This window comes from Balaenoptera musculus, chromosome 11, assembly GCF_009873245.2.
Source record: "Balaenoptera musculus isolate JJ_BM4_2016_0621 chromosome 11, mBalMus1.pri.v3, whole genome shotgun sequence".
NCBI lineage: Eukaryota > Metazoa > Chordata > Mammalia > Artiodactyla > Balaenopteridae > Balaenoptera > Balaenoptera musculus.
Genome location: NC_045795.1, coordinates 49,832,339 through 49,847,988, shown reverse-complemented (window position 1 = coordinate 49,847,988; position 15,650 = coordinate 49,832,339). Strand labels below are relative to the sequence as shown.

General features: G+C 38.5%; 1 protein-coding gene across 10 annotated transcripts in view; it reads right to left on the bottom strand.

Moving 5' to 3' along the window:
* RBMS3 (RNA binding motif single stranded interacting protein 3) overlaps positions 1–15,650 on the bottom strand; it is a 713,376-nt gene that overhangs the window by 124,501 nt on the left and 573,225 nt on the right. For all 10 annotated transcript variants that reach the window (XM_036869064.1, XM_036869070.1, XM_036869066.1 and 7 more), the window contains exon 7: positions 12,610–12,716. In XM_036869064.1, the coding sequence (XP_036724959.1) occupies positions 12,610–12,716 (107 nt within the window). The remainder of the gene's footprint in view (positions 1–12,609; positions 12,717–15,650) is intronic.

Below are 15,650 nucleotides of genomic sequence, written 5' to 3'. Positions count from 1 at the left end.
GGACAAATACACACTGTAATTCCTGGAAAACGGAAACACTGATGTTGTAGCCTAATGTTTCTCCTTTTTCTAAATTCTGCCCTGACACACAATACAATACATCATGATTGGATGAGTTACAAACGAATAACTACAAAAATTTCCAATCCTCTAAGATCAGATTTCAGGCAACACTTTAATAAATAGGTAGTAAATAGTGCATATTTTAGTAAATATCACATACTGGATTAGCACAAGATGAGTTCAGGAAGCCAACGAAGAAAAGGATAACTTGGTTTTCCGGATATTATTTTTAAAGAGTTTAATTCTTGCAACTAATTAAACAATCTTTATAACTGTTAGCTGGTTATGGTTAAACATTCAATAAATGAAATAAGATGACTTAAAAAATGATATGTGAAAAGGGCTTAAAAGTATAATGCGTTATAAATGTTTAGGTACTGCTATTGTCATGAAACCTCATTTAACTTTGTTTATATTTATTTACCAGCCTTTCTCTTTAGAAAACATGCTTTTTAGTGAAGAAATCATGATACAAAATTACGTGTACAATATGTGTGAACAAATAAAAATTTTAAAAATTAAAAAAATCTTCGACTACTAAGGAAAAATTACTGTCAACAATGTTCAATATTGGGATAAGTATTAACTATAAATGGCTTTTTTTTTCATATTTTTTTCTGGCTCTTTTAAGTTGTATATGATGAGAAATATTTTATAAAGGAGGAAAAACCAAAGAAACATACTATATCTTCTATTATTTGTTTTAAAATTATAAATTCAGGAGGGTAGAAAAAGGTATACTATTTGTAAAAGTCCTATAGATCAGAGGCCTGATTCAGAAGTAAGCTTGAAAATGTCAGGAGACATTTGGGTTTGCTGGGTCAGTAGAATACAGAAAGCTGGGAAGGATAGGGACTGTTACAGCCAGAAGGGTCAAGGTGAGAATGAGCAGGGGGTCAAGAATGAAGACCGAAAATCCAGGGTTAATGATTCAGGGTTTCTAGTGGTGGAAGCTAGTACCAATTTATAAATCCAAAGGCCAAACTGGCTGAGAAATTGAAGGTTTCATATGTGATCCCAGAAGTGTGGATATCCAAGACATTCAGAGGAATCAATAAAAATCACCAGAAAACCACAAAATGATCAATACCCCGTCAAGCTTTTGGCCAAAGAAAGGGCTTTTAACCTCTTTCCTGTTAAGAGAGTGTGCTTGCTGAAGAGGATGTGAGAGCCTGAACTCCTGGCCTTCAGAAGAGGCAAGTGGTAGGGTTTTACCGGGAATGGCTCTGGCATGGATACATGACCACTGAGTGGTCCGTGTCTCCTGGGAGAGGCAGTCAACCATGTAAGGCAGATCTCTGCTCTCACCTGCTGGAGGGATGCTCCTTGGGCTTTGTGCAGCCAGTCCCTCTTCTAAAGAGAGGATGAGGGACAAATGAGACGGGAGACAAGGAAATGTCCAAAGCCTACAAAAGGGAGCCAATACTGCATGGTCCTGAGATAAGACAGAAATCCTAGCTAACTGTCCCAAAAGATGCCAACCAAGCTGTGAACTGGCTTACAGTACACTCCCTGACTTTCATATTTTCTGAACCCCCAAATCACTGCTATTCCAAATCATATTTGATTAGTTTGCATCATTTGACCAGGGAATTTTTTTTTTCCCTTCTTCTTTCAAAACTCCTTTCCCTCTGCTTCTGTGAGGCTCTCCCCTAGTTTTCTTCTGACCTCTCAGAGGGCTTTTTCTTGCTCGATCTGCCTTTGAGGTGCCAATGCTCAGGACCAGGGTTTCCCTCCTTCTCTCTCCTTCTACACAGCGATGACACTCACTTTCTGATCCCAACTATTGTTTATTACCAAGTGATGCCCAAATCTTGGTCTCAAACTCAAGTATCCATACTGAGTTCCAGACACTTATTGCCAAGTTAAATTAGTAAGTTCATGTATCATCAGTATCTTTTTTTAGGTTATCATTTCTTGTTTGGGTGTTTACTACTATCCTTTGGTAAAAATATCCTCTCCAGCCTTTGCTTGCACCTTCCTTTCCATCCACCAGCCATACCACCATGCTGTGAAATGTGTTCTTATGATAGGCAGATCTGACCACATCGGTGGCATCTTATCACCTTTGAGATAAAACATGGCTTACAGAGCCCTTCATGATCAAATGTGTATGTACCTCCTGACCTCCACAACTTTCCTGTGCAATTCCAGACCCCACCCTTCACCAAACTCAGACATACACTCACCCTGCCCTATAGTGTTAACCTCTGGGCCTTTGCTGCTATAGGTTTTGGCTGGAAATTTTCTGTATCATTGTCTGAGGGAATATTGCAATGCTCTTCTCCCAGCCTCAGGCTAAATGTCATAGCCTCTAAAAGCCATTTCTCTCTCCATGAAGCATTAACCTCTGCCTTAGTTCTGTCCCCATGACGCAGGATGGGAGCTAACATGACCACACTTTGCCATGCGTATGCCTCTCTTAACCAGGCTCCTGGCTGTTTCCATCTTGGTATCTCTTCTTCCCGAACCAGTGCTTGGAATGTAACAGACTCAGTAAATGTTTGTTCAATGAATTAGTAAATGAATATATTTCCACTGCGGGGAATGGAAATTTTGTGCAGTGGAAATGTGGAGCCCCAACCGCTGGACTGTCAGGGAATTCCCAAATTTGTATTTAAAAATGGAATTGGAGTGTTTTAGATTTTCCTTATTAGCAAAATTTCCTTAAAAAAATTTCAAGTGAACTCACTCAAACGTCTAAGGGCAAGGTCTCAGCCCTTGATTGATTAGTAGAGATGGGGGGAAGCAAAATGATTGTTGGGGTCATTGGGAGACCTTCCCGATGTAACAGGGCAGCCTGTGCACATGAACCATATCATGAGCGGGAGCCCAGGAGGAACTCGAGGCCCCTCCTTACCCAGGTATCTGACCCCAAGTGCAGAGAAGAGGAGATCGTTAAAAGTCCTCTTGAAATCTCCAGGAGTTTGTCAGGAATCAAGCAAATGAAATGCAGGGGATTTATCACTTTAAAAAAAAATAGTAAAAACAGGCAGAGAATAGAGATAACTTCCCTCCTTGTGTTTGGGAAGAGAACATCAAGGAGAGTTATGCTATTGTTTATGAACTCTGTCATCTCGATATTTCTCCTTTTTTGGCTTTCGCTACAGCATTCTTGTCAGACAGAGATGCTCTCCCTTATCTTACAACAGAGAAGGACAAGATAAAAAGATGCAGACAGAATTAAGACTGGAAGGCTGAGGCCGTCTATGGTGGCACACACAAAAAAGCATTGTTAAAAAGGAAGCAGGGCTTCCCTGGTAGCGCAGTGGTTAAAGATCCGCCTGCCAATGCAAGGGACACGGGTTCGAACCCTGGTCCAGGAAGATCCCACATGCCACGGAGCAACTAAGTCCGTGCGCCACGACTACTGAGCCTGCACTCTAGAGCCTGCGAGCCACAACCACTGAAGCCTGTGCACCTAGAGCCCGTGCTCCGCGACAGAAGCCACCTCAATGAGAAGCCCAGGCACCACAACCAAGAGTAGCCCCTGCTCTCTGCAAGTAGAGAAAGCCCACGCGCAGCAATGAAGACCCAACACAGCCAAAAATAAAAATAAATAAATAAATAAAATTTTTTTAAAGAAAGAAGGAAGCAGAAGAAAAGGTATCATAGCATTATACCATGTAGCTAAAGGTCTCAAAGTCTCGGGGAAAAAAAGTGCTAGTCTAAGTTCGTCATTAAAACCAAAGTTAAATGAAGCCTTGATTGATAATCATAAAAGAGGTAAGAGAACATTGTCATATTTAATGTAAGTACTTGTTTTTATCTCTATCTAAATGACTGATCTTCATAGATTCCAAGACATAGTTTTGTTGTTTTTTTTTTTAATTTTTATTTTATATTGGAGTATAGCTGATTAACAATGTTGTGTTAGTTTCAGGCAAACAGCAATCCAAGACATAGCTTTGTTTCACTTTTTAATATCCATGAAATTGGGGCTCACAGTATACTTGATGGCATTTGAGAGTTTGGCAAGTTTCTCCTCTTTTTTAGTGGTATTTAATATAACACTTTATCTTTAATTGATGATGTCTTAGAGTCAATGATGTAGTGTATATACTATTAATCTCCACCATAACATGGGTAAATAGGGTAAAAAAATATCAGATGCTGAGGTTGCATCCAGGGCGAGCCTGTGCAGCTAGACAGCTGAAAGTCCCAGGTATCTAGCTAATTGATCCATATTCTGCCAGGTCCCAGCTATAGTTTGATGTTACCTTGAGGTCATAAGATGCAGCTTAAATATTGATGGGGATGATTCTGCATCTTGTGACAGGTGGGTTGCCAAGACAGTGTCAACAACTCCAGAAATCCCCCAGGTTGTTGATGCCCCACTTAGCTGCCCTGATCCGTGGAGACTGGGTCAAGGGCATACAGGAGACATGGAGATCAACCATCAGCCTTTCTCCTTGTAATTGCTTGAGGTAATCTTCCCAGCCTTCAGCCCCTCCTAATTCTCCCAACACTATCCCCTCCCCAAGAATATAAGTAAGTTTTCCCATTCTCCTCCTTGGGAATGGAGAGGAGACAGAGGACTAGAGCTTGTCATCAATCACATTTTATCCAAACTTACACTATTACAGGAATTTACAAGATTTACCTTTAGTGATCATAGGTTAGTAAATATTAGACCCAGCAGCTTTAAAATAAGAACACTTAACTAAGAAAGCATTCATGCTGAGTTACTAAGAATTCAAGTTCTTTTGCCAATGGGAAGATTTCTTTTGAGATTAGAAGGGTCATTCACCTTGAGTCTGCTTTCGAAATTGCAGGCAAAGCACATGAAATGAAAACACTACATCTGGTGGGCTGGCTAACACACTTAACTGCAAGTGCTGTCGTGTATCATAACAGCCAATTGCTCTTTTCAAGATCACATATGTAAAGATTCTCCTTCAGTTCAAAGTTCAAAGGACTATTTGCAGAACCTGATCATGTTGCTAGATACATTTTAACCTTTTTCCCAAGGTCTCATTAAAGAAAAGAATTGGACAACTAACTGCCAAGATTATGATGTATCCAATGGAAACAGTAGCAAACTATGTAGATGATGTTTCTACTTTCATGGAATATGTTTGAAGATAACCTGAATCTACATGCAACTATTACTAAGATTTTCAGATAATTCTTTAGCTATACAATTTCATAGGAAACTGTGCTTCAGTTTCTCCTCAAAGTATTACTTCTAATGGCTCATTGGGGCAGGACTTCAATTCTGTATCTCTGAAACAAATTTTCTAATGCTCAGTATTGTAAAATAAAATTGTAGTCAATATGGCTCCCAAGCTAACAGAAATGATGAATTCCCGGGCCTGTTGTCAGGTTCTTCTCATACTTAATACGAAGGACATTGACTGGTGACTGATCAAATAGTTTGGAAGCAGGATGCACTAGTCAGAAAAGATCCAACTGAAGACCAGGGGGCCACGTGTTTGAGTTGTTCCTTGTTTTCCTCACTGCTAAGAATGTCTCAAAGCATGTGCTTTACAGTAACATTGGTAACAACTACTGACAGCCAAATGCTTTCAAGAAACTCAACAAAATATTCTGTTGCTAGGATTCCCTATGAATTGTGACTGGAGTGATAGCTTCTTCTCTCCAGATTTTATGGAGCCTGTTTGCTGTTACTTCCACAGACATCTACATGCCCTTCAGCATCAATAATGTCCATATCAATGTGATCCAGTTTGGTTCCTAAAGAGCCAAAATGGCTTCTTCTCAGATGCAAAGAGGTGTGTAAATAAGAATGATATAAATGATAGTAGAAATAATTCAATGTATTAGGCTAATGACTTTTTCTTGCTAAGGAAGATACGTGAATCTTTACATTGGGTCAAATGTTTAAGAATTTTATGAAATAATTCCAAGTCTACTAGTCACTCATGGACTCATTAAATTAATGAAAACAGGATCAGAGCTTTTTCCAAATTCCTTAGAAAGTTTTACACATATTGGTTGAGTAGAGTAAGAACTAATGTCTTTAAATCCATAAAGACTGACAATAGACTGTAACACAACTCTTCAAATTAAGACAGTTGGCTCATACACTGGTAACAGTTACTTTTGATATCCATGCACATTATATTTTACATCAGTGGGAGAGACATAAACTTAACCAAGAGACTGGATCCCATTCAATGGCAGTGATCATAAAACAAGATAAAATTGATTCTTGTTATTTGAAGTAATTCTATTCTATTAAGTCACCATGAACACTGAATTAGGGAATACTGAATCACTGCTCCTAGAGGAAATATATGGTTAGGTTCCTGCAAGAGTCTGGTCACAACATTTTCACCAACTGATCAATAGATAACCTTGTTTTATATCTATTTTTCTCTAAAGACACCATATTTAATATATATTGTTGATTCATTAACATTGAACTCAAAACCAACAGCGCTCTAAGTCATGCCTGAACAAAGCTTATCTTCACTTTTCCATATTTTTTCCGTAAGGCACATTATAGATTTCTTTCACATAGAAACACCAGACAACACTTCAGCACTACACTTGAGGGCCATTTTAAAGAGTGAAAAGCACGAACAAACAAAACCTGTAACCCTAAATAAACCAAAGAAAGGACATTAGTTGATAGTGTAAGAACTGAAACAAGAAGGCAAAGCATCATGCGCTAAACCTCATCTGGGGGGTATGTGTTTGGTGACTCAAACTTTTTGCTGCTCTGCACATCTTCAAATGACCATAAAAACACCATGAGTATTGATCCTGGGTACCAAATAAATTTTAGCAAGTGGGATAAATTTATAAATCTGGTTCCCACGTATCTTTTTTCAAACTGATTATTTCGTGAGTCTGAGTCTTTCATTAAACAAAAGGAAATTTTATAAATTAATAGCACTATTTATAAGGATTCTAAAAATTCCTTACACAGAAGAATTTGGTAACTTCACCCTTGAATTAGATTAGGATGCAGAAGCTTAAAGATTATTTACATTCAGTACTATGAAGTCCGTAGAATATGCAAGAAAATTCATTTGCTAATTCTTTGTTAAATCCAGAAAGTCACCAGTTGTGGCATCAGAATGCTTCTTCTGTCAAAGATAATAGTTTTGAAAGATACTGGAAAGTACTTGACCATGAGGAGTACTTTTCATAGCCAGGGAGGATGTATAAGCACTTTTGTAAACATCATTATTTGCCAGAATAGGTAGGCTAATAATTCATCTTCTTTCCCTTTAAAAACACCAACCATGTAATTCATCAGTAGCTCAATCTTTTCCTTGGTATCTACAAGAGTTCATGTTTTTCTTTTACTTTTTTTTCTTTTTCTTTCATCTTCTCCATCCAAGTCCCCCTCTCCTTGCCAGCTCTTGGTTTTTCTGATTACATGACCTTCAAGGGAAAATTGGCTAGAAATCTGAAAATCACGTAATGTGCAGTGCCAAATAATGCTTGGAATGCAAATAACGATTGTGGATATGATCTTATAAAAACATTAACAAAACGTGGGTCAAAGTTTGTCATTCAGCTTGAAAGCTGTGGATTTGTGACTTAAACTCCAGTGTCTGACCCCGTTAGCCACTCAAGTAGAGTGCCTGGTAAATTACGATCAAAAGCAAACAATTCTGAGCCTATCACAGACGTTGACACACATGATTCCTTAAAGTTCAGAAAGAATTATTATTCTCAGTTGGGCACATTAGAGGACTCAGGATTTATTAAATAACAACTCAAAGCTCAAGTTACTTCTCTTAACTTTATCCTGTCAGAGCCACTCAGCACCCATGAGCATGTATGCCTCTACGGGATGGGTGACAAAGCAGAGCTTTCCAACTTTCAGGAGAATTGGGGGTGTCGGGGGGTTTAAATGTAGACAAATCAGCTACCTACCCTGAAAAACAAACAACCAATCAATCAAATGAACAGTTAATGGTTAGTAACATGACAAATGTGAGCCGATATTCGTGTGGCTGCTGTTTTTGTTGTTATTTTTGCTGTTATTTTGGCTTTGGCTTTCTTTAACTGTTGTGTAGGTACGAAGCCAGTAACAGTCAGTGATTTTATTTCTACAACCTAAATTGTATTAAATTCTACTTTTAATCTCCTACTTTGCCACTTTAGGTTCCAAGGGGGTAGGGAGTCTGTCTCTATGTTTCCATCATGTCTGTAGTATCCAGTCTTGGATACTTTGGCTTCAACTTCATGTCACCAGCTGCATTAGCCCCTAACAAAATTCAGCCTGTACTTTGAAACTTTGAAGCTGGGCACTGACTTCTCCCCTCCAGCTAGGAAAGTCCTAGATAACATATTCCTCCCAAAGAAGGCTGTTTCATCTACATTGAAAATCTGTTATTTAGTGTAGCCACTTTTATTATCTTATCTAGACCTTCTGGAGAACTTGCTGCAGGTTTTGCATCAGCACTTGCTGCTTCACTTTGCACTTTGATGTTACGGAGATGGAGTCTTTCCTTAAACCTCCTTAAACCTCTGCTAGCTTCAGACTCTTCTTCTGCAGCTTCCTCACCTCTTTCACCGTTCCTAGAATTGAAGAGAGTTAGGGCCTGGCTATGGATCAGGCTTTGGCCTAAGGGAATGTTGTGGCTGGTTTGGTCTTCTATCCAGACTATTAAAACTGTCTCTGTGTCAGCAATAAGGCTATTCTGCTTTTTTGTCATTCATGTGTTCACTGGAGTAGCGCTTTTAATTTCCTTCAAGAACTTCTCCTTTGCAGTGACTACTTGGCCAACTTTCAGCCTATCTGGGCTTTCAACATGCCTTCCTCACTAAGCTTAATTATTTCTAGCTTTTGATTTAAAATGAGGGACGTGGGACTCTTCCTTTCACTTGAACACTTAGAGACCATTAATTAGCCTAATTTCAGCATTGCCTCAGAAAACAGGGAGGCCCGAGAAGAGGGAGAGAGATGGGGGAATGGCCAGTGAGTGGCGCAGTCAGAACACACACACCATCTTATATGGACACAGTTCATGATGCCCCAAAACAATCACAATAATCACATCAAAGATCACTGATCACAGATCACCATAACAAATATAGTAATAATGAAAAATTTTGAAATAGTGCGAGAATTATGAAAATGTGACACAAAGACAGGAAGTACGGAAATGCTGCTGGAAAAATGGCACCAATAGACCTGCTCAATGCAGGGTTGCCACAAACGTCAATTTGTAAATGACACAACATCTGTCAAGTGCAGAAAAGGGAAGTGCAGTAAAACGAGGTCTGCCTGAATGCAAGTCCAGTCATCTGCTACTCAGCCAGACATTAAAGTGATGGGCAAAAATGTAAAACAGTGTCTTTCTTCTAAAAAAAAAAAAAAAAAAAGTCTTTAATTTGAAAAATATAGTACTTTCCATAAAAAAGTACTATTTTTGTTAACAGGTGATGGGTTTATTTTTTTAATGAACTAATAACTAATAATTTTTAAGAGTATAAAGGAAAACAAAGACCAAAGAATTTGAGGAAGGCTGCATTAAGAAATAAAATGGTAAGACTGTTAGAGCCCTTGGAAAGACAGGGCTCACAGCCCCAATCCCTGGCCCTTCTGCTGATAGCTTTGGGTGTCACTTGAGAGATTAGTTAATAACTTTAAAATATTCCAGTGTTCTTCACTTCTGCAAAAGTATGTCGGCCAGCATATACTTATATTTCAAAACCTGGCTAACTTACACTAATTTATGTGTATAACGTGTTCAGTAATAGCATTTCACCAAACTATGCTAGAAGAACGGTTATCAAAATGCCACCCAGAATAAAACAGCTTTACATAATAAATTAAAATTTTAATTAGCCTATCAATTTTCATGTTTAAGGTACTTCAAAGTTGCTTGCAAGCCACTGGTTTTGTATCTGAAGCATTGCCTCAGAAATCTTTTTCACACTATCATTTTTCACCTGACTCAAGAGAGAGGACAAGTAAACATTAGCCTCATTCTGGGCTATGATCTCAGGTTGTGAAGCAGCAGAATCTAAATGATTATTTTTTATTTTATCTAAGGCAACGATGATTGAAAGGTTTACCATTATTTTATATAACAAAACAAACAAGCAAAAACAAACCACCCAAATGATCTCCTTATAAAGCTGGAATGCCAAAGGGCTACAAGGTAAATAAAACACAAAACCACCCACCAGAAATGGACTTCAAGGGAAGATGCATGTCTCAATCTGGGTGAGGGAAGGAAGCAAAAAGTTCTCTCTAAGAAGATGACCCACAGTCCTTCTCTGGTTAGAGTTTCAATTGATAAGATCTATGCGGTCAAAGACCTAAAGCAGAGAATGTAGATAGTACCCCCAGGTGACTTAACAGGAGAAAATACAAACTGTCTTGCCATTGATTATAAGAGGAGAGTCCATTTCAGCAGTGTCAAAATGTGGAAAAACAACAACAACAAAAATGTGTGTCTTAGAAACAATGAAATACAGTAACTAAAACTGACTGGTTTATAAGAAATGATTAAATATTGCTTACATAGGATTAATTTGTATGATGTCATACCTTATACACCATACTAATATACATACTTTTATTTAGTCTAGCAAGTACTATGCAAGGGGAGATAGAAGAAAAAATATATGTAATAATGGGCAAAGTTATCCAATATTCTTGGTGTGTCTACTTCTAAGACCATAATCACATAATCACAGAGTAAAAATTAACATGCTCACCTCAAAACCAAGATATCTGATAAGTGTATTTTCAGTTCATGCCATTTCTTTTTCTGATGTCTTTCCTCTGAAATGTATCTGCATACTTGGGATATGTTTTTATTGGTCACAGATAAATTTATGATGGTCCCTTGATTTTCATATTCAACAAGAAAACCTATAGCTCTTAAAAAGCAACTTTTGAAAGCAAAGATTAAGAATATACTTTAAAACCTACATTTAAATTACAAGGTGCCTGGGTCCTAAATCTGACTCCACAATGCTTCCATGGCAATAGTACACGTGGTCTTTATCATGCTCTAAACCCAGAGCCCTGGATTCTGTATACAGTAGCAGGGTGGCCGCTCTTAAGTTTACATTTCTTTTATGTTTATTGGTTTGGTTTCTAAGAAATGTAGACTCAAGTGAGGTGTCTTGCTGCAATTGGTATCTATTCAGTGAATGTAATAATATAGGAACTGAAATTTCAGTCATCATTGCTCAGTTACCTAGTTAAATATTGAGGCTTTGGGGTTATGGTCTGTGATCCAGAAATCTCTAATCAGCGGGCATTTGACTCAAGAAAATTTTGAAAGATCAAATGAGTCTTTCTAGACCATGGATGACTGGCGTGGGACCATTGTGAAATCACCTTTCTTCTGGGGGCAGTGGGCTACCTGATGATCACAAACTGCCTACTAAAAACACACGGTCACACCCTACTCTCTTCTGTTCTGACTGCCTTTCTAAAATTGAAATATTGAAACTCTTGGTTTTTTTTTATTAGCTTCAAGTGTTCAATGGTGATTCTCTTTTTCCTTAAGGTAATGAGTTATAGATTATATAGTACTTAAACATAGCTATCTACTTTACAAGGGGTTTTGAGATCTGCATGGAAATACTCAAAACAGACTACAGTCTTAGAAACTGAAAAATGGCTAAAGGTTTTGCTGAGAAAAAAATCCCACCCTCTTTTCTTTCCTTACAACTGTAATCTCAGTGTTGAAAGTACAAAATGCTGCATCAAGTAGGATGCCTCTTAAATGATAAATGGATGAAGTAGACGCTTTGAATAGAAATACGAAATAAAGCTCTTCTGTTGAAATGATGGCCTTGGTACAAAATGGCATTTATTCAAGGCATTCAAACAACTCAATTCTATTTCACAAAGAATAAAAAGATCTCTTGGAAGCCCAGACACCTTTTCCTTGTCTTCTCACAACAAATATAACCAACAGGAATCCATTCCCAAGTGGCACTGGAGCCATAAGCTTGCTTTTCTACTGTTCTGTGTTAGGAGAGTAAAGGGATAATTAACTGTTAAGTGCTTTTCTCCTTGTTGGGAAAAGCAAAACCTTGTGTGTGTCTGCTTTTCTTTCTCCTTGACCAACAGAAAATGTCATATTTTATATTGATATTACATATATAAGACACATATCAACATGTTTATGAGCACATGGGCATTTCATAACTACACATATATGTGCAAGTGGAACATCTCAACAGTAGAATGAAATAAGTCTAAATTTTTGTTTGTTTTTTTCAAACACAAACATTTAACTCTCACTACTGTTTTCACTGAAAATATTTTCTTAAGTAATCATACCCTCATTTTATAACTATGACACAATTATGGATCAATTCTTTGTGGCTAAGTCTTTCAGTGAGTATTATAGGGTTCAAGTTTGGTTAAAGACAGAAGACTTACTGTAGTGCAGAACTGAGGTCGATTTGGAAGTCCTATACTCCTCCTGAACTAATTTTATTCTGATTAAATCAATATAGGCCTGCTCATTTGCCATCTGGTTTTCTACAGGACCTGGTTCTCTCACAGCCCCGTGTGTCTGTCTTGCCACCCTCCTGAGGGATGTCTGCGGCCACATTTCTGAGCACAGGTCAGTCAGGACTCACCTCTCCTTCCCTGGGCCAAGGCCTTCCATTCTGGGTGTATTTACTTTGATTCTGTCGCTTCTTTTGTCCTCCATCAGCGAATTTGCACAGTAAAGGCTCACTAGGGGCTGGGAAGATAAGAAACCAATTTTACATTAGCAAATCCCCTTTAAAAATAAGTGATTATGTGAGTCACAGTAGTGCTTTGTAATGCATATCTTTTGAAGTCCTCTTGCTTCTGGAGAGACATTTGGCCCCCTTTTAGTTTCAACTCTGTTGGCGGCTGTTCTAACTAACTGGGCTTCAAAAAAGTACTGGCAGACCATAAAAGAATATTACAAATATTGTTGAAAAAATAATCAGTTGAAGCAGAATGTGAACTTGCCTTAGAAGTAAAGAGACAAGAATCAACCCCTTCCGATTATGTTGGTGTTAAAAACAAGACAACAAGCCCTAAATGGAGTCACTTATGCTAAGCCCCATGTCACCAAACAGAGACTTATAGTTTCAGCCCTCTGAGAAATGGAATCTGAAACCAGTCCATCAGGAAACCCTTGGTCAGCACTAGAGAGGTAGGTAACCTGCCTGACAGACCCCTGCATCCCCTAAAGGAAAGGGACCTTGTCACAACCAATTCACTTTTTGCTAGTATGCCTTTCTTGTCCCACTCTTTTCTGCCTATAAAAGTCTTTTATTTTGTACAGCTCCTGGGAGCTCCATTCTCTCTGCTGGCTGGGATGTTGCCCAATTCATGATCTCCCACATGTGGTCCTAATTCTTTACCCTTCCCTGTATCCTTGTCTTTTGCCATGAATGACTGCTGACTGAGGGGCTCAGTTTTTCTGAGTGCCTGCCATGTATATAGGAAGTATACATGTTATTAAACTCCTGTTTGTTTTTCTCTTGTTAATCTGTCATTTATTACAGGGGGTGCCTCAGTCAAGACTTAGAAGAGTAGAGAGAAAATTATTTTTCCTCTCCTACTATACATATGTGTATGTGTGTGTATGTGTATATATACATTTAAAAGTCTTTTTTTTTTTGTGAAACCTTGGAAGCTATAGAATTGGGGAGCAGCCCTGGCAGGAAAAGAAAAGACTGAATGAACGATTAACCTTAAGATTTCTTTTATCCACTAGCATAAAAAATTGTGCAGAAGCATCCTTGAAACAAATATTACCAGATAACAATAGTCTAGCTTGCCAAGGATCAAATATAGATAGACTAGGAGATTCTGGATTTTAAACCTATCTTGAAGTTTACCATTATTGAAAAGAGAACTTTCAAAAAATTGTTTTTAACACTAGGGGAAATTTAAAAAGTCATGGGGTGAGACTTTCTTAGCTTTCAACTGAGACATCTTTGCAAATTGTGTTTTACAGTGTCTTAGAGGCTTCAAATCTTAGCCACCCTGATATTCAAGGATCTTCATAAACTGTTAGGCTATGGATGTTGACAATGACCTATGTGTATTTATTGACATTGCTAAGTTGAAACATCTCCTGTTACTTTCTTAATTTGAAGATGATTATGATGGGAAAGAAGATAGGGCCACAATGTTTCGCTAAATGAATTAAAAAATAAAACCCCAGAAACAAATGTTCAAATGTGTCATTAAAATAAGATGGAATATCCATAATATTACCCTTGAATTGCAGGCATGTCATTCTGATTGTTAGTTTCCCAAGGGACTATTTTATTCAGAGTGGAAGAGAAAACATTAGTAAATTATATTAATTAGATTTATATAATCTTCTAGTCCTCATGTAATTTCTAAACACCTGCAAGATAAAATCTCAACTCCTCAATTAGAAGATAAGAATTTGTGCCCTTAATCTTACCTTTCATCTGTCTCCTCCTCTCCCCCAGTGGTTTACAGTGCCCTCACCTCTAAATGCCTTTCCTCCTGCCTGAAATTCCTTTTGCATCTCCCTCCTACCCTGCCCCCTGGACCCATACCCTCCATCTGGCAAACTACTAATCAACCTTCAGAATGTAGCTCAAACGTCACATTCTTCTGGAAGCTGTCTCTTACTACCCCATGTCACTTCAGAGTGAAATTCCCTAATGCTTACTTGGCAGATTTTTTTCACAGGTTCAATGATGTTTTGAAACCGAGAAGGACCCTGTGGGGCCCTCCTGGGTACAAATCCTTTCCGTGTCCCCCATTTCTTCTTTGTAGGAAATAGGCTTCATTCAGCCTCCTTGACCTTCCCTGAGTTCCAAAGGGTAGATTCAAAGAGTTGCTAATCAGGGAGAGGAGAGAATGCAGGAACAAAGGAGGAACAGGCAAGAACCACTAGTGCAGCCGCCCTGGCGCAGGGTCCTGGTTCCTCCTCAAGGAATATACAGAACAATATATCTCTGAGTTCTTCTGCAGGAACTAAGGCCCCCACCCAGGTGGAGGATGGTAACTTCAGGTCAAGCACAAAATTCCTGGATACCACCCTGCTACCTCACCACCAACCAATCAGAAGAAGGTCTATACACAGCGGAAGATAACAAAGACTCTGAACCCCTCCCCAAATGATTCTTCCTCTAAAAACTTTCATGGTTGAGCAGAAACTTCGGGGTTGGTTCTTGGACATGAGTCCACCTTCTCTCCAGGTTACTGGTCTCCTGAATAAAGCAATCTTTTCTTTTCAACCAACACTTGTCTCTTGAGTATTGGCTTTTGAGTGGTGAACAGCGGAAGCTGATTTTGGTAACACTTTCTGTTTGTGTTAAGTCTTCTAACAGTAATAAGTAATTTCCAGGCTTGAAGGTGGAAAGTGATTATAGCAGAGTTCTGGGTGAAGTTTGTGTGTGTGTGTGTGAAAATTGTTAACAGCATTTTGCACATAGATATACATAACACTTGACAGTGTTGCTATTCAAAGTGTGGCCCAAGCACCAGCAGCAGTGGTATCAGCACATGGGAGCCTGTTAGAAATGCAGAGTCGAGGGCTCTTTCCCAGATATACTAAATTAAAATCTGTATTTGCACCAGATCCCAAGGTGATTCCTGTATGCAATGAAGTTTGAGAAGCACTGATGTGATTATGACTGAATCCTTAAGGAAG